Genomic DNA, 27,717 nt, shown 5'->3' on the forward strand with positions numbered 1-27,717 from the left:
TTCAACTTATAAACACTTTCGCTTTGACCAAATATTTTACTATACTATTCCTAATATTATTTTGTCGTCCCCAAATACCCGTACTGAAATCCTCTAACCCTCTCCTAGACCTCTCTCTCACCTTCTATTACTTCTTTTAGACGCAACAACATCATCGCCGCAATGGGCCTTTTCAATTCAATCTCCCACTTGATTTCAGACAGTCAAATATAAAGACTCTTTGTTAGTTCTTCGTGCCTCCTTGACTTCTCAAACTGAACTAAGACTGTCCAACTAGAGGTATAGCCGGAAGGAGCTCTTTTTGTATTGAAAGTGTTTTCAAATAGCAATCCATCGCGTCGGTAATAAGACTTAGAGTAAACGAACGATTCAAGCTCCTTACAGAAGGCAGTTCAGCTTGATAACTCGATAAGCTGTATTGACAAAACAAAACCACTCTTTCAAAGGTGGGATCAATCCCAACCTATTCTTCTTAGCCTAACAGTTAAGATTTCTTACGGCTCCTCTACATAGACTGGGATCAAATTTCCATTTGGATAAGAAATCTTTCTCTTGTAAATCACCCTTCGATCTTCATCTCCTTAACGTTTTAAGATTCATTTGAAATATAGTTATTTCTGTGATTGCTTGTTTCCCAGACTCTTAAGTTCTTTATGTTGCTATCCAAATATGAACACTTTTTATTTTTCATTCTATGAGAACTTTTGCCTATGAAATAACAATGAAGAAATCAGAATGATATATTTGGAAAAAATCGAAGAAGATGATCTATTTATGATTGTAAATTTTAATTTGAACTTAATATTTCATGTACTATTTAAGTATATATTTTACTAACATACTTTAGTCAAATTATTAGTTTTTGTTTATAGGTTACGATTGTATTTTAACTTATCATAAAATAAATTTATATTTATAAAAAATAATTTTATGTAATCAATATTACATTAAAAAATATAAGAGACTTCGATGTTTTGATCCGATTACCGACAAAGTCTATATTTCGAGACATATTTGATTTGACGAGAACTGTTTTCCTTATCCTTATCTTATATCTACTTGATCACCACTAATCTCCCCAACGTCTTCTTTCCGATGTCCATCAAAATTTAGCTCCTACACATTTCCTTATTTTTCTCCTCCTTTGTCACAAAATCCTAACATTCCTCATGCATGTATAACGTCCAAAACAGTCCTCCTTTAGAATCCTTAATCTCAAAATGCTAACATTCCTCATGCATGTATAACGTCCAAAACAGTCCTCCATTAGAATCCTTCATCTCAAAATCTCCGCGACTACTACAATTTTTTAGTCCCAACTTGCATACCTTTCTAAGATATATATAGTAGCTCCTAGATATCATCAGTCAGAACCCCAAACAAATAAAAACAAAAAAAAAAACAAAAAAAAAAAACAAATTCACTCAAACCTCTCTATTGCACAATAGCTAATTATAAGGTTTTGAAGCACATAGACATAATCTTAATTCTCATATCACTTTTCACACCTCAAACTTTATCAGTAGTAGAAGATTGTGGGGCAAAACAAGATAACTCGTGTGTCAACAAATCAAAAGCATTATGCTTAAAAATCATAGTCATAGTCTCCATCTCAATCACAAGTATGATCGGAGTATGTCTTCTATTGGTCACACGTTCAATCCAAGCCCTAAGCCCAGAACGTAGTCTTTTCGTCAAGAACGTCTCAATAAAATTCGTGGCCTAAAGCCAAATTTTAAAAAGGGCCCCCCCCCTTTTTTTTTTGTTTATACTGTAGTTATCTTACAAAATGTAATACTAATATTTACTTTATTTTTTTCCTTTCTTTTTGTCTGTAATTTAGTTATCTTACAAAATATAATATGTAGTACTAATATTTATATTGGTAAGAAAATTCAAGTTACTAAGATGTTAGCCACGTATTTACAATGTGTTACCTTGAATCTTATTGTAAAAAATATTATTTACATATATGAAAATTTGAGTATCTTAATTCAAAGGTCTAAAATATTTCTATTGTTAAAAATAGGCAGTCTTTATTTCTACTTTTATATATAAGGAGTTTGTATAAACTTCAATATTGTCTAAGCAAAAATAAGATAAAAAATTCACAATTATTTTTGGGGCCCCAAAATTTAGGGTGCCTAATGTGAGCGTAACTGTGTTAAAACAAAAATCAGAAAATTGTTAGAAGAATAAAGAAATGTATAAAATAGTAAAGAATCAGAAATATTCCGAGTCCACAATTTTTCTTGTGCGTCCTTAAGGAATCTTAACCCCCTCACACGTTGCCAAGGTAATGGATTAAATCCTCCCAGGATAAAACGGAATAAACCTTCCTGCAACAGTGGCAATACAAACTGTAGGATACGAACGAACTCAAAGAACGGAGCAAAATCACACTTACGAATTTGAGAGAGAGAGACTGCGAATTAGGATGCAGTATATTCAGAAAGAAAGAAGTTCTGGAGTGTTTTTCGTGTGTAGAAGATGCAGCCTTGCCTCAGAATTTATAGGCAAATATCAGAAGAGGTGTCTGGAAAGGTAATTCTACCGCGGTCGCAGCAGAACCGCGGCCAGCGAGGCCCTCTGAACTTTCAGCAGGGTTCTGGCATAGTTTCAGCAGTGATTTGGCATTTAATTAATTATTAAATAATTAAATAAATTTTGTCCAAAAAATAATCTTATCGATCGATCATTTTCCTTTAATTAATTATTAAATAATTAAATAAATTGTCCAAAAAATAATCTTATCGATCGATCATTTTCCAAATCCGAATCCGAAGCCGAAGCCGAAGCCGAAGCCGAGCGAGCGTCGACGACGGCGCGAGGGTTCATTCTCTTCAACTCCTTTTAAGAGCTTTAAGAAGTGAATCTATATATAAGCACACAAATGTGATTGTCCCTCACCAATGAGGGACAAAGTGCAAGACAAAAGTTCACTTCTTCAAATTTTCATTTTCCCTCCATTTTATTTCCCTCCATTTTCAATTCACACTTCTTCTACTTTAAAGCCCAATGACTTAAAGTCCAACAATCCCCCACATGAATGAGAATGGCTGTATCAAGAAAGATCATAGATGAAAGCTATGTGATTTTGCAAGTAAGGATTAATTGCATCTGGATAAGTAGGTTTCTCTTTGAACTTTCCGTAGTGAACATATGTCGGATATACTCGGTCAATCGGTAGATTTTATATCTTTGAACCGTCGAACTTTAGTGTATACCTAGACAGCCATATGCCACACAACCAACCCTTAACTGTCTTTTGGTTCTCATTGTTATGTTCGTTTTAGCCATGAACACCGCCTGGTCTCATAAGTGCGTAAAGAATTGGCCTTACAGAATTCTCCTTGAAGCGGCTTACACTTCACACTTACGTAGGTGATTCCTAAACGTGTAATCCTTTAGATCGACACTATTTGATAGATACCTCATCAAACTTTGGTAATCATTAAAGAACGTGTAAAGTTCTATCCTTGTTACTGAACATTGTCTTCATCACGTGAATGGACCAAAGATTTTGTTTTGACAATGTTGAACCGGTCAATCACAACTTTGTTTGAGCTCCTTGAACCTAGATCTCGGAACATCTAAAATTCTAGGTAGAGTTACCGCCATGTTGACTTGTCCTCGGCCATAGTCCCATTCCCTTAGATGATTTCTCAACTCCCTCTCTAGTTAAGCCTTTTGTAAGTGGATCCGCAACATTATCCTTTGATCTTACATAATCAATAGTGATAATTCCACTAAAAAGTAGTTGTCTAACGGTATTATGTCTTCATCGTATATGACGAGACTTTCCGTTATACATAACGCTCCCTGCCCGTCCTATTGCAGCCTCACTATCGCAATGTATGCAAATAGGTGCCAAAGGTTTTGGCCAGAACGGAATGTCTTCTAAAAAATTCCGAAGCCATTCAGCTTCTTCACCGGCTTTATCCAATGCTATAAACTCTGATTCCATTGTAGAGCGAGCGATACATGTCTGTTTGGAAGACTTCCAAGATACTGCTGCTCCACCAACAGTAAACACATATCCACTTGTGGACTTTGTTTCTGATGAGCCGGTTATCCAATTAGCATCACTATATCCTTCAATAACCGTGGATATTTATTGTAGTGCAAAGCGTAGTCTTGGGTATACTCCAAATATCCCAGAACTCGTTTCATAGCCACCCAGTGATGCTTGTTGGGATTACTTGTGAATCGACTAAGTTTACTTATTGCACAAGGTATATCGGGCCGTGTACAGTTCATGATGTACATTAGACTTCCCAACACACGAGCATACTCCAATTGAGACGTACTTTCGCCTTTATTCTTCATAAGATGATGGTTTAAGTCAATTGGAGTCCTCACACTTCTAAATTCCAAGTGTTTGAATTTTTCAAGTACAATTTTCACGTAATGTGATTGAGACAAAGCTAGACCTTGAGGAGTCCTCTGGATTTTAATTCCTCGAATTACATCGGCAACTCCTAAGTCTTTCATATCAAACTTACTAGCAAGCATACGCTTAGTAGCTTGAATGTCGGCAATGTCTTTGCTCATTATTAGCATATCATCAACATATAAGCAAACAATGACTGCATGATTTTGAACGTTCTTAATGTAAACACACTTATCACATTCATTAATCTTAAAACCATTTGACAACATTGTTTGGTCAAATTTCGCATGCCATTGTTTGGGTTCTTGTTTTAGTCCATAAAGAGACTTAACAAGTCTACACACCTTCTTTTCTTTTCCCGGAACCACAAACCCTTCAGGTTGGTTCATGTAAATTTCTTCCTCAAGATCACCATTTAAGAAGGCTGTTTTTACATCCATTTGATGGATTTGAAGACCATACAAGGCGGCTAACGCTATTAGCATCCGAATAGATGTAATTCTTGTTACCGGCGAGTATGTGTTAAAATAGTCAAGACCTTCTCGTTGTCTAAATCCTTTGACAACAAGTCTTGCCTTGTATTTGTCAATAGTACCATCGTCTTTCATTTTCTTCTTGAAAATCCATTTAGAACCCAACGTTTTGTTACCCGGAGGAAGATCAACCAATTCCCAAGTATGGTTGCTCAATATGGATTCTATTTCACTATTGACAGCTTCTTTCCAATATTGTGCTTCTGAGGAAGACATTGCTTCCTTGAAGGTACGAGGCTCATTTTCTAAAAGAAAAGTCAGAAAATCTGGACCGAATGAAGTAGATATCCTTTGACGTTTACTTCTTCTTGGATTTTCTTCATTAGGCATACCATCTGTTATTTCCTCCCGAGGTCATTTTGACTTTTGGCAGGTCACTTCACTTTCTTTTTTATACGGATAAATAGTTTCAAAGAATTCAGCATTATCTGATTCTATTATCGTATTAATGTGAATCTCAGGATTTTCTGATTTATGAACCAGAAAACGATATGCCTTGCTATTGGTTACATATCCAATAAACACACAATCAACCGTTTTTGGACCTATCTTAACCCTTTTAGGTTTAGGAACTTGTACCTTAGCTAAACACCCCCACACTTTGAAGTATTTCAAGCTAGGCTTCCTTCCTTTCCACTTTTCATAAGGAGTGGACTGTGTTTTACTATGAGGTACACGGTTGATTATCCGGTTAGCTGTAAGTATAGCTTCCCCCCACAAGTTTTGTGGTAAGCTAGAACTTATTAGCAATGCAGTCATCATCTCCTTCAATGTTCGATTCTTCCTCTCCGCAATTCCATTAGATTGTGGAGAGTAAGGGGCAGTTGTTTGGTGAATAATGCCATTTTCCAAACAAATTTCTTCAAAAGGAGATTCATATTCGCCACCCCTATCACTTCTTATCATTTTGATCTTTTTGTTTAGTTGCATTTTAACTTCATTCTTGTATTGCTTGAAAGCATCAATTGCCTCATCTTTACTATTAAGTAAATAAACATAGCAGTATCTCGTGCTATCATCAATAAAAGTAATAAAATACTTTTTCCCACCGCGAGATGGTGTTGACTTCATGTCGCAAATATCTGTGTGAATTAAGTCTAAATGACTTGAATTCCTTTCAACGGACTTATAAGGATGCTTAGAATACTTTGATTCCACACATATTTGACATTTGGAATTAATGCAATCAAATTTTGGCAATACTTCTAGATTTATCATCTTTCGCAATGTTTTGAAGTTTACAAGACATAAACGCAAATGCCATAAAGTGTTTGACTCAAGTAAGTAAGAAGAAACATTCACTTTATTGATAGGAACTGCTATTACATTTAGCTTAAAAAGGCCCTCATTTAGGTAACCTTTTCCTACATATACATCTTTCTTACTAACTACAACACTATTAGAAACAAAAATACATTTGAATCCATTCTTGACAAGAAGTGAGGTAGACACAAGATTCTTGTGAATTTCTGGAACATGGAGGACTTGATTTAGAGTCACTATTTTTCTCGACGTCATCTTCAACGCAATCTTGCCAACTCCTTCAATTTTGGCCGTAGATGAATTTCCCATAAAGATTGTCTCGTTGGGTCCTGCGGGGGCATAAGAAGAAAATAACTCCTTGTTAGCACAAACATGGCGGGTGGCTCCAGAATCTATCCGCCATTCTTTTGGATTTCCTACCAAATTGCATTCAGACAACATGGCACATAAGTCCTCCATTTCATCTTCAACCATGTTAGCTTGATTCTTTTTCTTCTTATCATTCTTGGGCGCACGACAATCCACGGCCTTATGCCCAGATCTTCCACAGTTGTGGCAATTACCCTTGAACTTTTTCTTGCTTGGGTAATTCTTTGGTCCGGAAGCCTTCTTCCTCTTCTTATTTTGTGGTGCCTCCTCAACAACGTTTTCCCCCATCATTGTTGAGTTTCCACGTGACTTCTTTTCAGCATTTTTATTGTCTTCTTCTATCCTCAAATGAACAATCAAGTCTTCTAGTGTCATCTCCTTCCGCTTGTGTTTAAGATAGTTCTTAAAATCCTTCCACAACGGAGGTAACTTTTCAATGAAAGCAGCGACTTGAAAGGCCTCATTTATGACCATACCTTCAATAACAAATTCATAATTAATAATAAGATAATCTTATTAATAAAATTATTGATTCGGGTCATACCTTCAGCAAGGAGGTCATGCACAATGACTTGTAATTCTTGGACTTGAGTTATGACGGACCTAGTGTCAATCATCTTGAAATCCAAAAACCTTGCAGCCACGAACTTCTTAAGTCCGGCATCCTTAGTCTTGTACTTCTTCTCAAGTGCATTCCATAACGCTTTTGAAGTTTCCATGACACTATAGACATTGTACAAGTCATCTTACAAACAACTCAATATGTAGTTTTTGCACAAGAAATCAGAATGTTTCCATGCTTCAGTTACAACAAGTCGTTCATCATCCGGAGTATTCTCAGCCATGACCGGAGGATCCTCCTTGACGAAACGTTGCAAACTCAACGTAGTAAGATAGAAGAGCATCTTCATTTGCCAGCATTTGAAGTCAATACCGGAAAACTTTCCGGGTTTTTCTGCCGGTGCCATAGCATGAGCAGGAGTAGAACGGCTTAACGAGGCAGCAGCACTCGTAACAGTAGCACCCGTTCCCGCAACACTTCCATTAGTTTGGTTTTCATTCGTCATATTTCTGTAAAGTTGAAAACAATACAGAACTTGTTAAATCAGTAAAGTTTTGATATCTTCAAACTGAATACCAAACCAAACATAGAACACGTAACAATGGTGAAGTTTTTATATACTTCAAATTCGTACGTTTATTATTCCGGCAAAGTTTTTATGTACTTTAAACCGGACAGAAACAATTATAGGAGTAGAAAGCAACAAGGCTTTAGTCTCCAATAAAGTATATAGAAAACAGTTTAATAATCAACACAAAAACGTTAGTAAAATAAAATTCCTTAAGCTTATGAGCGTAACTGTGTTAAAACAAAAATCAGAAAACTGTTAGAAGAATAAAGAAATGTATAAAATAGTAAAGAATCAGAAATATTCCGAGTCCACAATTTTTCTTGTGCGTCCTTAAGGAATTTTAACCCCCTCACACGTTGCCAAGGTAATGTATTAAAACCTCCCAGGATAAAATGGAATAAACCTTCCTACAATAGTGGCAATACAAACTGCAGGATACCAACAAACTCAAAGAACGGAGCAAAATCACACTTACGAATTTGAGAGAGAGAGACTGCGAATTAGGATGCAGTATATTCAGAAAGAAAGAAGTTCTGGAGTGTTTTTCGTGTGTAGAAGATGCAGCCTTGCCTCAGAATTTATAGGCAAATATCAGAAGAGGTGTCTGGAAATGTGCCTTTTCAGAAAATACGCAGCTAAAGAGGCTCTCTGAATCTGACTGCCGCGATTCTACCGCGGGCGCGGCAGAACCGCGGCCAGTGAGGCCCTCTGAACTTTCAGCAGGGTTCTGGCGTAGTTTCAGCAGTAATTTGCCATTTAATTAATTATTAAATAATTAAATAAATTTTGTCCAAAAAATAATCTTATCTATAGATCATTATCCGAAGCCGAAGCCGAAGCCGAGCGAGCGACGACGATGGCGCGAGGGTTCATTCTCTTCAACTCCTTTTAAGAGCTTTAAGAAGTGAATCTATATATAAGCACACAAATGTAATTGTCCCTCACCAATGAGGGACAAAGTGCAAGATAAAAGTTCACTTCTTTAAATTTTCATTTTCCCTCCATTTTATTTCCCTCCATTTCCAATTCACACTTCTTCTACTTTAAAGCCCAATGGCTTAAAGTCCAACGCCTAAAGCAAATGCTTTACTAGCCTACCCCTTGAGCCACCCCTGCTTTTCGTGATCGTCAAGGCATTTGCTGCCGGAATTATTCTAGTCACCGGTTTCATGCACGTGCTTCCCGATTCATTCGACATGTTGTCGTACAGTTGTTTGAAAGAGAACCCGTGGCACAAGTTTCCCTTCACTGGATTTGTTACAATGTTGTCTGCTATTTTTACTTTGGCTATTGACTCCATGGCTACTAGTTTGTATAGCAAGAAAAACAAAGCTGGTGTAATTCCAGAAAGTCAAGGTTGTATTGGGAAAAAACTGAATTTACATTGTAAGTGACGTGGCATGACAGGTGGACTGGTCAAACGGTCAAAACACAATAAATAGCCAAGAGGCACGGGTGAGAACAGATAAGGGAAAAAGAAAGCAACATTGGTGCGGACCGTTACTAAAATAGGTACGAGTCTCGTACCTATCCAAGTCATCTAAAGACCGAAGATCGGAAGAAGTTGAAGATACGAATCTGATGACGTAAAAGAGTTTAAATATAGCATTAAATATCAAATACGTTAGAATATTTGTTTTAAAAAGAAATGATTGTGTAACGTTTCTTTTAATGTCATTTATTGCTCATAATTGCCTCATTAAGACAAAGGCATTACCTCTTCTCCTAGGATTAGCTATAAAAGGAGAAGAACTCACCATCTGTAAGAAGACGAAATATTATTGGGATCTTACTGAAATACAAAACTATTTACTGCTTTACCATCATTCTCAAAAGTATTTTGTTTTCGTCTCCTGATTATCAGTAACCCGAATTTCTTTTTAGCCTTGACCAAAGACTCAGATTTTTGGTTAAACAAATTGGTTCCGTTACCGGGAATCTGATAATCTTTTCTTTTAAACTATATCTTGTCCATTGTTATCACCATGTCAAACAATAACACCGACAATAACAGTAATAACACATTGGGAAACCATGAAAATCAAATCCATCAAAATCAAGATGACGTGGTTCCCTCCCCTCCAGATTCACCACGTCAATCTCGTGAAGGCACTCCTGTTACTGAATCCCGTGCTGATCAACAAGAACAATCTGAACACTTTGAAGGAGTTACAACTGAAGCTTTACAAAAGCTAATTGATGCACAGGTCGGCAAAGCTCTTCAGGCACTTGTTAGTCGATTGCCTGCTGCACCACTCACACCAACTCCTAATAATAATACATTGGAGAATCCCCGTTCTGGTCTTGATAATTCTGGAAACGGAACAACCCCCAGTGAACCACAGGAAGGGGGACCAGGTAATTCAAATAATTCATATTTGCAAAATTTAGTACTAACCTTGCAGAAACAGATTAAGGAACAAAATGAGTGTATTGAGCAAATACCTGGAGTTCCGCCTATAACAAAAGGAGTAGACATGGACAAATACTCACAACAACCATGGAAGCCAAGTGCTGCTCCCCTTCCAATTCCGAAAAAGTTCAAAATGCCTGACATCCCGAAATATGATGGTACTATAGACCTACGTGACCACGTGACTGCATTTACAACAGGCGTGAAAGGCAACGACTTGACCAAACAAGAAATTAAATCAGTACTGGTCAAGAAATTTGGAGAAACACTCACCAAGGGTGCATTAACCTGGTATTCTCTTTTATCTGAAAATTCTATTAATTCTTTTGTTGAGCTTGCAAATTCTTTTATTAAAGCACATTCGGGAGCACAAAAGTTTGAGAAAAAAATGGAAGATATTTTCAAAATCAAACAAGGGGATTCAGAGTTGCTTAGAAATTTTGTTGATAGATTCCAGCGTGAAAGAATGACTCTACCTCGTGTGTCTGACAACTGGGCTGCAATAGCCTTTGCAAGTAATTTAAATGACAAAAGTTCTGAAGCCACGAGACGACTCAAAGAAAGCCTTCAAGAATTTCCTGCAACCACATGGAATGATGTTTACAACAGGTATAGTACGAAGCTGCGAATTGAAGAAGATACCGTACCTAAGTTTCATCATGAAGAAAGGGGTGGTCCCCGAAGATCAGAAACCAAAAAAAGATCAGGTAAAAACAGGTACGATCCATATATGGGACCTGCAGGAAAAGACCCACGGTCGAAACAAGATAGCCAGCAATATGATCAAAAATCGAGGAACAGGGACTCTGGTTCTTCTTCAAAGTTCAGGAATGATCGGAACAGACAAGAATCACGAGATGATGACAGAATTAAAGGCATGATTCGGCGGATATAATTTTAATGTCTCTACCTCCGAGCTCGTAGCTGTTTTAAGAAGCATGGGAGATAAGGTACGGTGGCCAAAAGAGATGCGGTCAAATCCAAATAGACGCAATCCAGATCATTGGTGCGAATTCCATAATGATCACGGGCACAAAACTTCAGAATGTAGATTCTTGCAGAATGAAGTGGATCATCTATTGAAGCAAGGGTACCTCACTGAGTTATTTAGCGAGAAAGGAAAACAAGCTTATATGAAAAACAGGCAAGAGCCACCACAACCTCCTTCACCCAAGAGGACAGTGAATGTGATAAGTGGGGGAGAAGATATTCACGGCATAACCTACACAGCCTCCAACAAGGTTTCTAAGGTAACAATTACACACGGGAAACGGGTGCGGCAGGTCCTAAAAAATGAAAATATTTCGTTCGATGACGTAGATACCGAAGGAGTGACAACTCCACATAATGACGCACTGGTAATATCTTTACTTGTACATGATACTAATGTAAAACGAGTTTTGATTGATCCAGGGAGTTCTGTAAATATTATACTACTAAGGGTATTACGTGAAATGCAAGCTGAAGACAAAATGATACCCAAGGCGCACACCTTGTCAGGCTTCGACAATTCAAGTGTGGTAACAAAAGGAGAGGTAATTCTAACAACTTTTGCTACGGGTGTTGTTAAAGAAACTAAATTTCAGGTAGTTGATATGGAAATGGCCTACAATATGATCATGGGGAGACCATGGATACATGATATGGATGCTGTCCCATCAACTCTACATCAAGTTATTAAATTCCCATCACCATGGGGAATTTGCCAAATTCGTAGGGATCAGTAGATGGCTAGAAGTGTCAATGCTATAACAAGTACGAGCACCGTAAATAAAGAAAAATAGCAATTACAGGAAACAGTTAAAGGTAAAAAAGATCAAACTTCAGCTGAACAAGAAAAGACAGATTTGGACTCAAGGCCTGACACAATTCAGGAACTTGAAGAAAATGAAAGCATCAAAACAACAATTGAAGAGCTCGAGGCAGTGACATTATTTGAGCAATGGCCTGAACGAAAGGTTTATGTCGGAGCCAATTTAAGCTTAAACATGCGAGGTATGATAATCGAATTTTTAAAAGCTAACTTGGACTGCTTTGCTTGGTCCCACGCTGATATGACAGGGATACCACCGGATGTGATGACTCACAAACTCAATGAGGACCTTTCTTTCACACCAATAAAGCAAAAGAAAAGAAAGCAAGGTGCTTTCAAGAACCAGGTGATTCAGGATGAGGTCCAAAAATTATTAAAAATCGGATCGATCCGTGAGCTAAAGTATCCTAATTGGCTAGCTAACACGGTGGTCGTACCCAAGAAAAATGGTAAGTGGCGCGTTTGTGTGGATTATATCGATCTAAACAAAGCATGTCCAAAAGATTCCTTTCCTTTACCACATATAGACCAACTAATTGATGCAACCGCAGGTCATGAACTTTTAAGTTTTTTAGATGCATACTCGGGATATAATCAAATTAAAATGGATCCTGGTGATGAAGAAAAAACTTCTTTCATCACAGACAGGGGGACTTACTGTTATAAAGTAATGCCCTTTGGTCTCAAAAATGCTCGGGCAACCTATCAAAGGTTGGTCACCAAAATGTTCCAAGAACATTTAGGAAAAACAATGGAGGTATATATAGACGATATGCTCGTCAAAACCCAGCGATCTCATGATCATATTTCTCATCTATCTGTTACATTTGAAATTTTGCGAAAATTTAATATGAAACTCAACCCAGAAAAATGTGCATTTGGAGTTGCATCAGGTAAGTTTTTGGGTTTTCTTGTTTCTAACCGTGGTATTGAAGTGAATCCTTCTCAGATCAAAGCAATAGAAGAAATCCCTGATATCCTTACTAATAAAAAGGAAGTACAAAGATTAACGGGAAGAATTGCAGCTTTGGGGAGATTTATTTCCAAATCCTCAGAAAGGTGTTTTAAGTTTTTCTCTGCACTCAAAAAGCAAGATCATTTTGAATGGAATGAAGATTGTCAACAAGCCCTTAGAAATTTGAAAGCTTATTTGTCAAAACCACCGTTGTTGGCAAAACCAAAGGTGGGGGAAAAACTTCTCATCTATCTGGCCGTATCTGAAGTCGCGGTGAGTGCTGTTTTAGTCCGCGAGGACCAAGGTAAACAATCTCCTATTTATTATGTAAGTAAGTACTTATTGGATGCTGAGACACGATACCCACAGCTAGAAAAATTAGCATTAGCTTTGATCATGACATCTAGAAAATTAAGACCTTATTTTCAATGTCATCCCATTAATGTAGTTACTGCTTTTCCGCATCGAAATATTTTGCATAAACACGAACTTTCAGGAAGATTAGCAAAATGGGCTATAGAACTAAGTGAATATGAAGTTGTTTATCAACCCAGGACCGCTATAAAATCTCAAGTACTAGCTGATTTCGTGGCTGATTTTAGACAGGGGATGCACTTAGAAGCAGAAAAATAATTACTAGTTTTTAATGGTGCAAACCCGGGGACTTGGGTTTTATTCACTGATGGTTCATCTAATGTAAAAGGGGCAGGCCTAGGGATAGTCCTCGTATCACCTGCGGGTGAGACTATTAGACAGGCTATAAAATGTCATTCTATAACTAACAATGAAGCAGAGTATGAGGCTGTAATTGCAGGTTTAGAATTGGCACGAGAACTCGGCATAACACAGATTATAATCAAGAGTGATTCTCAACTCGTGGTCAATCAAATGATGGGGACTTATACAGCCAGAGAGACGCGAATGCAAGAAGACCTCGCAAAGGTACGGGAGTTAATAAAGCAATTCCAAACTTGGAAAGTAGTGCAGATCCCAAGAGATGAGAATGTAGAGGCAGATGCTTTAGCAAATCTCGCATCTGCAACAGACGTAGCAAACGATACAAATGCTTCAGTCATACATTTATTTCATTCCGTTCTCGAATCTGATAAAAATGAGGTAAATTTTAATCATTTAACATGGGATTGGAGAAACGAAATTGTTGCCTTTTTACAGCACGGTACCGTGCCTAATGACAAAGGAAAGGCTCACGCGCTTCGCAAAAAAGCTGCTCGATATTGTTTATATCAAGGAAATCTTTATCGAAAGATGTTCGGTGGACCACTAGCAAGGTGTCTCGGACCCTCTCAAACAGAATATGTGATGAGAGAAGTGCACGAAGGCCATTGTGGGAATCACGCAGGGGGGCGGTCACTGGTAAGAAAATTAATTCGCACAGGATATTATTGGCCTAAGATGGAAGAAGAAGCGACCAGTTTTGTGTCCAAATGTGATAAATGTCAAAGGTACGGCAACAATATGCACAGACCAGCTGAGTTACTACATCCTGTTATAGCCCCGTGGCCCTTTATGAAATGGGGAATGGATATCGTAGGTCCACTTCCACAAGCAAAAGGTCAGGTAAAGTTTCAACTTGTACTTACAGATTATTTCACTAAATGGGTAGAAGCAGGGGCATTTAAACAGGTATGAGAGAAGGAAGTTAAAGACTTCATATAGTGAAATATAATATGCCGCTTTGGAGCACCAAAGGAGATCGTGTGTGACAATGGACCACAATTCATTGGAGCTCAAATCATAGAATTTCTTCGAAGTTGGCAGATCAAAAGGATAACATCTACGCCATATCATCCAGTAGGTAATGGACAAGCGGAATCTACTAACAAAGTCATTATCAACAACTTGAAGAAGAGGTTACAGGATTCAAAAAGGTAATTGGCCTGAGGTGTTACCTGGAGTATTATGGGCTTATCGTACAACGATCAAAACAGGCACTGGAGAAACACCATTTTCAATGGTTTATGGTGCGGATGCCTTAATTCCAGTTGAAATAGGTGAGCCAAGCACACGGTACGATCAGGCAACGGAGGAATCTAATGATGAAGAGATGCGGGTCAACCTTGATTTACTTGAAGGAAGAAGAGAAGCTGCATTGATAAGGATGTCAGCACAAAAGCAAGTAATTGAACGATATTACAATAGGAAAGCACACCTCAGATTTTTCAAAATTAGGGACTTCGTGCTTAAAAAGGTGTTCCAATCTGCAAAGGCTGCTAACTCAGGAAAGCTAAGTCCAACATGGGAAGGACCGTACAAAGTCCGTGAATTGCGGGAAAAGGAGCATACCAGTTGGAGACAATGGACGGCAAAGTTTTACCCTCACATTGGAATGCCGTCCACTTAAAAAGATATTACTTTTGAGAAAGTACCTACGGTCAGGTATCACCATGTTAAAATTTCTCTCTTGGATTATTAATGTTTTACTAACGATTTTAGATGCTAGGCAAAACACCCTAACTCGTGCCAAATGATGAGTCACAAACTGTAAGGCAAAATGGAGTATTCTTAAATTCCCAGCCCAGGGTTACAATTAATCTGATGGAAATACACACGAGTTAGGCAGTCTTCATCTATAATCGCACCTTCGAGTCCCGTATATCTTTCTATTTCAGGAAAAGGGCCAAAGTAAAAGAAATAAACAAGTGCTCGAGGCTTCATACTTCACCGCTCAAACACTTGGGGGACTACATATTGTACACATATACGTGTAGAAGTGCAGATACGAATATCGAACAAAAGTCGGCCACAAAGAGACAAGTGTTGAGAAAAAGTTACGAAGTCTTCAGCATTCATGAGAACAACAAAGTCATCTCTCAAAACTCATAAACAAAGTCACCTCTCAAACCCTTCTTAATATATAAAGATAGGGTCATGACTATGTACTGAAACAGGTTATGAAGAAAAACCTTGTTTATTCTATGTTATGTACAAATCTGTTACAAAACAAAAACAGTTACGAGAAAGTTGTAGATGTATTGTAATAATATAATAGTCAAACACTTGTTAAAGTTCATGAATAGAAACTTGCCAAAGTTGTTTCATACAAAACGTGTGTATTCCTATTTCTTTCATCGTATTATAAACACCATTATGAAGTTGAGACGTCTTCTTCATTAAGTGTCGATAAAATAAAAGGGCCCTCTTTTATAAGGCTCATGTTGTAATCCATGAGAAGAATCATAAAGCATTTTAAAAGAACAAAAATGCTAATCTATTCTATAAGTCCTAGATAAATGGGCAAGAATAAAATATACGGAAGTACCAATAAAAACTTCTTAATATAAAAGACTAAGTACAAACTTAGTCAGCAAAATATTTGTTTTTTACAAATTCCCCATTATGATAACTGGGGATTTCGTCAAAAGATCCCTTAAAGTTGCCAAGGGATAACACCACCAATTAATAAAAACAAAAACAACAATTTCATTTTCAGCTAGTCACTGAAGGGGTTGGAACATCAGAAGTTGCAATTTCATTTTCAAGAGCAATTTTAATTGGGCTTGGAATATTGAAATCACCGAGGGGAGCAAGAATCACAGGAGCTTCAGCTTCCATGGAATGTGTCATAGAAGTTTCACCCTCGGGAGTCGGAATTGCAACCTCAATTGCTGCAGTAGCCACTTCTTCATTTAAAAGCTCTTCCGTTCCAGGAGCTTCAAGTGCAGGAGAAGGAATATCAACAGGTTGTTGACTTTTCTCGATAGTGTCTAAGACTTTGGCTAATTCAGATTGCAAATCGAAGCTTTCCTGAGCAGCTTCCATCAGAGCATCACGGCGAGATTTCAGGAAAGCCCAACTCACCTCTATGTTGAAGTTCTCCTCTAGAAGTCCATACTCCCTTTCCCAAATAGCAAGATCATTCTTCAATATTTGATGTTCAGCTAAATGGGAATCAAGGGAAGCTTCAAGGGAGGCATGAGAGCTCTTCAAAGCTCGAATCTCGTCAGAGGAGGTATGTAAGTTAGCTTGAGCTTGAGTCAAGCTTTGCACTAACTCTCCTGCATATTCTTCTTTCTTGGCTAAAAGTGCCTTAAGCTCCCTGACTTCTTCACTAGCCTTTGATAATTGTTCTGATATTGAGCACTCCAAAAGCTCTTTATCTCTTTTAAATTGGCTTGAAGAAGCCTTGGCAGTCGCTAGTTCAGAAGTCAAACCACGCTTTTGCTGCTCCAGGATATTTCTACTTTCTTGCAACTCCTCTATGGTCCCCTGAGCATTCTCAAACTGTTCTTTCCAATTAGCTGCTTCAAGCTGGGCTCCCCTGGCTATTTCCTCGGCCTCATGGATGGATTTTTCAGACTCACGGGTTTTTCTTTCCAGAAGGGAAATTCTTCCCATCAATTCGGTACCAATAAGGTTAGCCTACAGAGACAACTCATAGAAATGAGGATTTGTAGATCGAAAATAAAAAACTTGTTGGTAAAGGAAAAATACCTTCAAAGTAGAATGAACTATGTCATTCATCAGAGTCAGGCAGTTGTGGCTCTCCATATTCTTCTTCTCAATATCACCAATTAGAGGCTCGAGCCAAACATCAGCTCTACCAGTCTTTCTCAAAAGGCTATGGTTGGCAGGAACTTCAAGAGTAACACTTCTCATAGCCATGGTTCTACTGCTAGAACCCGCCTCTGTATGCTGAACGAAGGGAGGAGGATCCATGGAAGGAGGAGTAGTAGAAAAGGAAAACACAGCAGCAGGAGCCATAAGAGTCAAAGAAGGGATGGAAGGAGAAGATGAAGAAACTGACACAGGAAGGGAAGCAAGTGCAGTTGAAACTGGCAAAGGAATGGAGGAACTAGGAACGAATGAGGAAAGAGGAGCTTCATCAAAAACAGGGCCGGGCTCGCCACTCTCAAAACCACTATCAAAAAGACGCTGAGTTAATTCATTAGTATCTTTTGGCACAGTGTCCTCGTCAGAATGAATCAAAACAGGCTCGGTGGACGAAGTTTGAGCAGGGGTATCCTCAATTTCATCATTATTAGTGACTTGTCTCCTAACTCTTGGCCTGGCAATTAAAGAGGTATCTTCCTCTTCCTCATTCTCAGAACTTTCTCCTATAGCTTTCCTTTTGGGAAGCGAAGCTCGAGCTTTGTTCAAATCAAGTGAAGCATTAGCAGACATGCGAATGGCCATAGCTACTTCAGTTGTCATTCCTCTAACACCAAATCCTGATCAAAAGAAGGATACATAATCAACATTGAGAAAAAGGTGCTTGGCATGTAAACAAAACGTGTAAAAAGGGACATACCATGTGTTTTCACCTTCCAGCCATGTAAAGAAGAAATTGATTTCCAAGTTCTTTGATCCTTAGGAGTAATCTTCAAAATTGAATCTACCCAACCACGGAAGTTAGGAATAAGTTCCACATCTCCCATGGTTGCTACAAAAAACCAAAAAGAGACGAAGTGAGAAAAAAAATCAGAATTCTCAAAAATAGGTGCGGTAAATAAAAGAAAACTTACGTGCAAAATTCCACTTCTCAGGGAAGAGAATATTTGTTTCACCAAGCAACTCCACCGTACGTACAACAACGTAACGGGTGTACCATCCACGATCCCTGTCATCTTCAGGGTTTACCAAAACCTTTTTGCTTCTTGCAGTTAAGGTAAAAACCCCATGGCGCATTAAATTGGGATGGTATAAATGAATAAGGTGAGAAAGGGTGAAGTCGACATTGGCTTTGGCAGATAAGTATCTCAGACAAGCCACTACTCTCCACACTAGGGGACCAACTTGGGCAAAACTGATTTTAAAGAAACTACAAAAGTTAATAATGACTAGGTCAACCGGAGGATTAAAACCCAAAGTAAATGGGTAAGTATAAACGAAAGAATAACCATTTCTAAAGGAAGAAATTCTTTGATTTGGGGAAGGAATTGACATTCGTAGACTATTGCTCCAGTTACAATCCCTTCTGATGGTAGGGATTGTAAGCTCGGTTACTAATGAAGGATAAGTGTCAGCTTTTTCTAAATTTGCAATTTGCCTTTGAAGAGACGTTCTATCACTCCCAAAAGACAAATCACTGGGAACAATTTCATCGACTAAAGGTTCTTGAGAAGAATCAAGGATTTCTTTACCTTTAGAAGAAGGGGTCTTCGGAATAGAACTCCCGATATTAGGAGAAGAAGAAGCAGGACCAGATAAACCATCACGAGCGGACCCTAGGCCCAAGCTCCGAAGCCTACCTCCTCTGCCTCTCCTATGTCTTGTAGGGGCATTGGGGAAGTGATCAAGAATTGGAACTTTTCTAGGGTTAGGGTTTGGAGATGACATTGTTGAAGAAAGATGTACTAAAAGGGAGAGAAAATACAAGTAAGTAAGAAATTGATTGTTGAAGATTTATGAAGAAGAAGGTAAACGAAAGAGGGTTAAAAATACTTATATTAACAACCATCAAACTTAGAAGTGCAATGAAGGAAAGCCTATAATAAAGGCAACTATCATTTCGTGAATAGTATGAATGAAGAAGTCTCGAAAAAAGGGGGTAGAATTGCAGAATCAATCAGAAGGTGACACGTATGTAAATCATTAAATGGAAGGGACAATTGAAGCGTCAGTATTTGTCATAATATTAATTACGGCAAAAATTCCTTTTTTATGAAAATCCACTTCCCAATTATTTACTTGATAAATAAATGGAAAGTGGGGGGACTATCTGTATTGGGAAAAAACTGAATTTACATTGTAGGTGACGTGGCATGACACGTGGACTGGTCAAACGGTCAAAACACAATAAATAGCCAAGAGGCACGGGTGACAACAGATAAGGGAAAAAGAAAGCAACATTGGTGCAGACCGTTACTAAAATAGGTACGAGTCTCGTACCTATCCAAGTCATCTAAAGACCGAAGATCGGAAGAAGTTGAAGATACGAATATGATGACGTAAAAGAGTTTAAATATAGCATTAAATATCAAATACGTTAGAATATTTGTTTTAAAAAGAAATGATTGTGTAACGTTTCTTTTAATGTCATTTATTGCTAATAATTGCCTCATTAAGACAAAGACATTACCTCTTCTCCTAGGATTAGCTATAAAAGGAGAAGAACTCACCATCTGTAAGGAGACGAAATATTATTGGGATCTTACTGAAATACAAAACTATTTACTGCTTTACTATCATTCTTAAAAGTATTTTGTTTTCGTCTCCTGATTATCAGTAACCCGAATTTCTTTTTAGCCTTGACCAAAGAGTCAGATTTTTGGTTAAACAAAGGTAAAGCTGGTGATCAGGAAATGGGATCGGTGAATACTGGAAATCATGTTCATGACCATCATCACCATGGATCATTTTCGACTAAAGTTGGAGTTGATGGCACGAAATTACTGCGATACAGAGTGATGCCATGGTTAGTTTTCTCTTCGATCTATTAGTGGTCATGACTTTTCTCTCTTATTTTCTTTTAACATCTATGCCCTATCCCTCACAAGTAGAATTGCTTGTAAAATTAGTAATAACCTAAAAAATAAAGTTACATGCTATTAATTTTTTTACGCGGTTGGTGTACACAAATTAAATCATAATTTTAATTAATATTATTGTGGTAGAAGTTTGGCTAAGCACTCACAAATATTTTGAAGATAATTAAATAATCTTATTTGAAATATCTAGTTGAAATAGGAAAGAAAAGACTGGATTACTTTGAAAACTTGTTGAATATATCGGCAGTATGTTTCGATATATAGCGAACCACTTAATCGTTGTTCTCGTGGTCGTATTTTTCATTATCATTACTCGTCTAATTCATTTATTTTTATCTATTTACTTATTTATTGATGATGATGATTATCTTGTTTTTATCATTATCGTGTCATCATTTATAAATAATGGTAACGTATCAAGTATTTAAAAATGACAGGAAAAAACTATATCAGATAAAATGGAGTGGCAAATAGTTGTCCATGATAACTTATGGATCCTAATATAATAAATAATCTTGCATGCATTCATCATTTTTAAGAAAAGAAACCGTTCAAGAAGGTGAAAGTCAAACGATCAATTATTTGGTGTACTTTCCTGATAGTGATTCAAGCACCATGGCTGAATTAGAGACTTGCCTGATAGTGATTCAATAAGTTGCATAGTTGGGATCTGGTCTTATTTGTTTACAAGCAACATAATTTGTTAATTATTGTTATACTATCATTTTTATCATTCATATTGATAACTTTGAATATAAGCTAAATCGCCATGAGAATCTAACTAGGGTTCATGAGAACAAAAATAAGAGAGAAAGAGAGCTTCAGATATGTTTCTGTATATTCGAATGGAAAAACCATCCAAATGTGTATAAACTATACTATATATACATTGGGCCAAATATCTTAAACTCGGAAATTATAAACCAAAACTTAACAAATAAAAGTTTATACAATTAACTTATACACAACTGAGCCTATTTCTGCCGAGGCTCAGATGCCAAATAGCCTTCAAGTCCAACAACCCCCCTCAAGTTGGAGGGGGAAACCACCTGCAACTTGGAGAGAAACTGATGATGAAGCTACCCAGTTAATGGCTTGGTGAGGACATCAGTAAACTGTTTAAGAGTAGAGACATGAGATAAATAAATCAGTCCGTCAGCCAACTTAGCCCGAATAAAGTAACAATACATCTCTATATGCTTGGTACGCTCATGAAAAATTGGATTCTTGGCAATGTGAATAGCGGCCTGATTATCACAAAATACAGAGATAGGAAGGGAAACAGGAACGTGCAAATCAGAGAAAATCCGGACTAGCCAAGTCAATTCCGCCACAACTTTACTGATAGCTCGGTATTTAACCTCAGCCGAAGAAAGGGACATAATGGGCTGCTTTTTAGATTTCCAGCTAATTAAACTATCACCCAAAAAAAATACAAAACTCAGTGACAGAGCGTCTGGTATCAACGCAAGCAACCCAATCCCTATCACTATAGGCAGTCACTTTGAGATCAAGAGAATTGGAGTAAAATAAGCCAACATCAAAAGTACCCTTAAGATACCTCAAAATGTGTAAAGCATCAGACATATGAGGAGACTGGGGATACTTTAAAAACTAGCTAAGATGCTGGACTGCAAAGCAAATATCATGTCGAGTGTGTGTGAGAAACAACAATTTACCAATCAAAGACCTATAAGCCTCAAGGTTGTCCAAAATATCACCAGAATCAACCGACAATTTATCATGAAGTTCGAGAGGGCACACCACAGAAGAAACATCAGAAAAATGGTATGCTGATAACAAATCAGAAACAAACTTTTTTTGATTCAAAAGAACACCAGAGGAAAAATAAGAAACCTCAATGCCCAAAAAGTAGTGCAAAGTACCCAGATCTTTGATTCTAAATTGAGTATCTAAAAATTATTTCAAATCAAGGATATCAACTGCATTATCCCCTGTTAGTATGATATCATCAACATAAACGGCTAATATAGTCAAAGAACCAGGGGAACCCTTAACAAACAGAGAATAATCATTTACAGAGGGAGAGAAATCCTTAGAACATAAGGCTTGAGATAACTTGACATACCATTGTCTTGATGCCTGCCGAAGACCATAAAGAGACTTCTGTAATTTGCGCACTGGAGGAGCTGAAGAAGAACAACCAGAAACCGAAAGACCATGAGGTAATTTCATATAGACTTCCTCATCTAAATCACCATGGAGGAAAGCATTATTAACATCTAATTGAAACAAGGGTCATTGTCTTTTAACAGTAACTGCTATTAAACATTTTATGGTGGACAACTTCAGAACAGGGGAAAAAGTCTCATTAAAATCAACACCTTCCACTTGTGTATCACCCCTAATTACAAGTCTGGCCTTATACCTCTCTACACTACCATCAGCCTTGTATTTCACCTTATAAACCCATTTACATACAATAGGCTTCTTGCCTTTAGGTAACTCTACAATATCCCAAGTGTGATTAGCTTCTAAAGCCTCAAATTCCTTTCTCATGGCATCTTGCCAAGCTGGAATAGAGGCTGCCTGAGAATAGGTACTAGGTTCAAATTCAACATGCTTAAAAATAGAAGTGGAACAAGAAAGAGATGAAGAAAAAGTACATTGATAATCTTTCAAATATGCAGGAGGATTATGATCCCTAGTAGACCTCCTCAGAGATTAAGGGGAAGCAGACTGAGTATTAGAACTAGCATGCTCTGATACCATGATAACTTTGAATATAAGCCAAATCGCCATGAAAATCTAACTAGGGTTCGTGAGAACAAAAATGAGAGAGAAAGAGAGCTTTAGATGTTTCTGTATATTCGAATGGCAAAACCGTCCAAATGTGTACAAACTATACTATATATACATTGGGCCAAATGTCTTAAACCCGGAAATTATAAACCAAAGCTTAACAAAATAAAAGCCTATACAATTAACTTATACACAACTGGGCCTATTTCTGCCGAGGCCCAGATGCCAAATAGCCTTCAAGTCCCACACATATACTTTTTCCCTTTGACTGAGTTTATTGCTTCTTGATCGGTAATTGGTTCTTCAATCATTGAACTAAAAGATGAATATAAGATTAATTAATGAGAGACGAATTTTTTACATACCTTCATTGAATAGTGTACTTGTTTTTCTTTTCGTTCATACTTGGTATTAGCGGAAACGTAAAAGAAAGAACACAAGATTTAACGTGGTTCGGATCAAAATAATCCTACGTCCACCAGAGAACAGTTGCCTTTTTATTATTAACAAAGGAAGGGGAGAGTTCCCAATTACACTTAAGAGAATTTCTGTGTTAACGCTCTACTCACTACAATGCATTGTATTATTTTTGGGATGGTTTCTAAAAATGAAGAAGTGCATCTATTTAAAGAGGTAAATACCTCCTCTTGATGTCATTGGTTACATCAAACTACCTCCTCTTGATGTCATGGGTGACATCAAAGGAGGAAGCTTTCTCCTAGCATACACACCAACTCTTTCCACCAACTCTTCCAATTGTCATGTCATAGTTGACTAAACATAAACCAACACTTTCAATCTCCACTTTGGTTTGCGTTTCGAGCGTGCGTGTGAACAACTCTGGCCAAAACTTCTAAGCTTACTGGGCAACCCCGTTGTAAGAAACAAGAAGAATCAAACCATTGTTGGACATACCACCTCTACCTAACAATTGTTCTCTTCGGAGTTGCATCAGTTGATGCACACCCCCGCCAAGTCCTTGCAGTGTGCAAACTTAGCGAGCGGGACTATCTTGGACAACATGTCTGCAGCATGATCGTCTGTGATAACCTTAACGACCTTGATAGTTCCCTCTTCAACAACATCTCGAATAAAATGAAATCTGACATCAATGTGTTTAGTGCGCTCATGAAATCTCTGATTTTTCATTAGATGAATAGCACTCTAACTATCATATCTAAGAGTTGATTCCAACTTAACCAAACTCAATTCCGCTACTAAACCTTTCAACCATATAGCTTCCTTCACCGCCTCCGCTGCTGCCATTATTCTGCTTCTATCGTAGATAAAGCGACAATCGACTGCAGAGTCGACTTCCAACTAACGTCACTGCTAACGAGGGTAAAGATGTATCCATTTGTGGACCTTCTTTTGTCAAGATATCCTACAAAGTTAGAATCTACATAACCGAGAATTGAAATACCTCCACCACTTTTTCGAAAGGTCAGACCAACAGCAGAAGCTCCTTTGAGATATCTCAATATCCACTTGACAGCTTCCCAATGCCTCTTTTCTGGGCTGGACATGTATTTACTTACCACACTTGTAGATTGAGCAATATCTGGACGTGTGCATACCATAGCATACATAATGCTACCGACTGCACTGGCATAAGGAATCTTTGACATATGCTCCACCTCATTCTTGGACTGAGGCATTTGTAACTCTGAAAGTTTAAAATGAGGAGCTAATAGTATACTTACAGGCTTGCACGTATGCATATTGAATCTCTCGAGAACCCTTTCAATATACCTCTTCTGAGAAAGATGTACAACACCGTCTTCTCTTGAAATCTCCATACCAAGGATTTTCTTTGCAGCTCCTAAATCCTTCATGTCAAATTCCTTACTCAACAGTTTCTTCAAAGCATTTATCTCTGTAATGTTGTTAGCAGCAATAAGCATATCATCAACATACAACAGTAAATAAATCATTGAGTTACCAGACATCTTCTTGTGATACACACAACTATCAAATGCACTCCTTGAGAATTCATGTGTAGTCATGAATGCATCAAACCTCTTGTACCACTGTCTAGGGGATTGCTTCAAACCATACAAAGACTTCTTTAGTTGGCATACGTGATCTTCTTTTCCCTCAGCTAGGAAACCTTCAGGCTGATCCATATAGATTGTCTCTTCTAGATCACCGTGTAAGAAAGCAGTTTTGACATCAAGCTGTTGAAGCTCCAAGTCAAATTGGGCAACCAATGCTAGTAGCACGCGAATTGAGCTATGCTTCATGACTGGAGAGAAAATCTCATTGTAGTCAATCCCCTCCTTCTGACTGAAACCTTTTGCAACCAATCTCGCCTTAAACCTAGCATCTTCCACTTCAGGAATTCCCTTTTTCTTTCGGTAGACCCACTTGCATCCAATTGTCCTCTTCCCCTTTTGTCTTTTCACTAAGACCCATGTCTAATTCTTGTGAAGAGACTCCATATCTTCAGTCATGGCTAACCGCCATTGTACAACATCCTTGCAAGAAGTTACTTCAATATACGAGAAGGGCTCCAGATCCTTAATCTCTTCTTGTGCAGCTACGAACGCATATGCAATCAAGTTTGTTTGATCTATAAGGCGTTCTGGTTATCGTGTCTGCCTCTTCTCCCTCCCCTTCACAATTGTGTATGGTTCATTGACACCAAGTTCTTCAAGGTCTACATCTTCTGACTCATCTTTAACCTGAGTCTCTTGATCCTTTTCCTTGGCAAGCTCCACCGGAAGCTCCACCTGCTCGTCATTTTTGTTTCCTGAAAACTCCATGGAAACTTTACGGGGATCAAGTATAGAGGATTCATCGAAGGTGACATCTCTACTAACTATAAATTTTGAGTAAAGACAAACACCAAAGTTTGTACCCTTTTACTCCATCCACATACCCTACGAATATGAACTTCTTAGCCCTTGGTTCAAGCTTTCCTTCATTAACGTGATAATAAGATGGACACCCAAATACTCGTAAGTATGAATAGTTAGAGGGTTCACCTAACCATACCTCATTCGGAGTCTTAAAGTCAATTGCCGATGCTGGAGATCGATTGACAATATGAGCAGCAGTGTGAACTGCTTCAGCCCAAAATACTTTGGACATTTTGGCTTGTAGGAGCATACAACGAGCCTTTTCAAGAAGAGTTTTGTTCATTCTCTCGGCAACTCCATTCTGCTGTGGGGTATGCCTGATAGTCCTTTGTCTTGAGATCCCATGAACCTTGCAGAATTCATTAAACTCTTCATTGCAAAACTCTAAGCCATTTTTTGTGCGAAGATACTTGATTTTCCGCTCCATTTGATTTTCAACCAAAATCTTCCACTCTTTAAATGCTTCAAAAGCATCATTTTTTGCCTTCAAAAAATGCACCCAAACCTTATGTGAAAAATCATCAATAAAAGTGAGAAGATACCTCTTTCTGAACTTCGATGGAAGTTTAGAGGGACCCCATAAATCTGAATGGATGTAGTCTAACACTCTTCTTGTCTTGTGTTTGCCAGTGCTGAAGTTGACCTTCATCTGCTTCCCTAGAACACAGTGCTTACATAAGTCAAGTGTGATGATCTTCTCATCTTCCAAAAGGTTACGATTGCTCAATATCTCCAGTCCACGTGCGCTCATATGACCTAGTCTCATGTGCCATAGTCTTGCCTTGTCATCATTAGATAACTGCACTGTAGATGCATTTGCAGAGCCAACAATGGTGCTTCCGGCCAATGTGTAAAGGTCGTTCTCCAGCTTGCCTTTCAGCATGATTAAAGAACCTTTAGTCACCTTTATAGTTCCTGCTTCGCTCATGTACCTGTAGCCTTATTCATCCAGAGTACTCAGGGAGATCAAATTCTTCTTCAGATCAGGAACATGACGGACTTAGGATACTTTCCGTCAATAGCATGGATTGAACCTTCCCTCCGCAGTAACGCCATCATCTGGATCTTCCAGATATTGAAGTTGTTGCATCCACTGAATCTATCAATTTCAAACTTCATGGAACTCATCTTTGCTTGTTCTTCCTCCTTGGATCGTTAAAGAATCCTGTTGCTCTGATACCAATTGTTAGCGGAAACGTAAAAGAAAGAACACAAGATTTAACGTGGTTCGGATCAAAATAATCCTACGTCCACCAGAGAACAGTTGCCTTTTTAATATTAACAAAGGAAGGGGAGAGTTCCCAATTACACTTAAGAGAATTTCTCTCTTAACTCTCTACTCACTACAATGTGTTGTATTATTTTTGGGATGGTTTCTACAAATGAAGGAGTGCATCTATTTATAGAGGTAAAGCCTCTTGATATCATTAGTGACATCAAACTACCTCCTCTTGATGTCATAGGTGACATCAAAGGAGGAAGTTTCCTCCTAGCATCCATACCAACTCTTCCAATTGACATGTCATTGTTGACTAAACATAAACTAACACTATCACTTGGGAAGAATTTAAATAAATAACTTTACCACTTCTTCTTTTTTCCTTCCCCAATTTTAGAGGAATTGGAAAAGTTGATGGGCAAATTTTTGGTGTACCCTCCATTTCTAAACCTAAGAAATACACAAGGGAAATATTGTTAGGATTTTTTTTTTTTTTTTTTGTTATAAACCATTCAACCGGGCTATGCTGGCCTGATGTGATATAGATCGCAAGA

The 27,717-nt window shown here is 37.9% G+C and overlaps 1 protein-coding gene across 1 annotated transcript; it reads left to right on the forward strand.

The window, feature by feature from the left end:
• Window positions 1–1,438: 1,438 nt before the first annotated feature.
• Window positions 1,439–20,272, forward strand: LOC142177573 (putative zinc transporter 10; the record flags this gene model as incomplete). The annotated part of the gene is made up of 3 exons (XM_075246733.1): window positions 1,439–1,697; window positions 8,811–9,041; window positions 20,121–20,272. Coding segments are annotated over 3 exons (642 nt in total), but the record flags the coding sequence as incomplete, so codon positions are not given.
• Window positions 20,273–27,717: the final 7,445 nt, after the last annotated feature.

The sequence above is a fragment of the Nicotiana tabacum genome, chromosome 3, assembly GCF_000715075.1.
Source record: "Nicotiana tabacum cultivar K326 chromosome 3, ASM71507v2, whole genome shotgun sequence".
NCBI classification, from domain to species: domain Eukaryota; kingdom Viridiplantae; phylum Streptophyta; class Magnoliopsida; order Solanales; family Solanaceae; genus Nicotiana; species Nicotiana tabacum.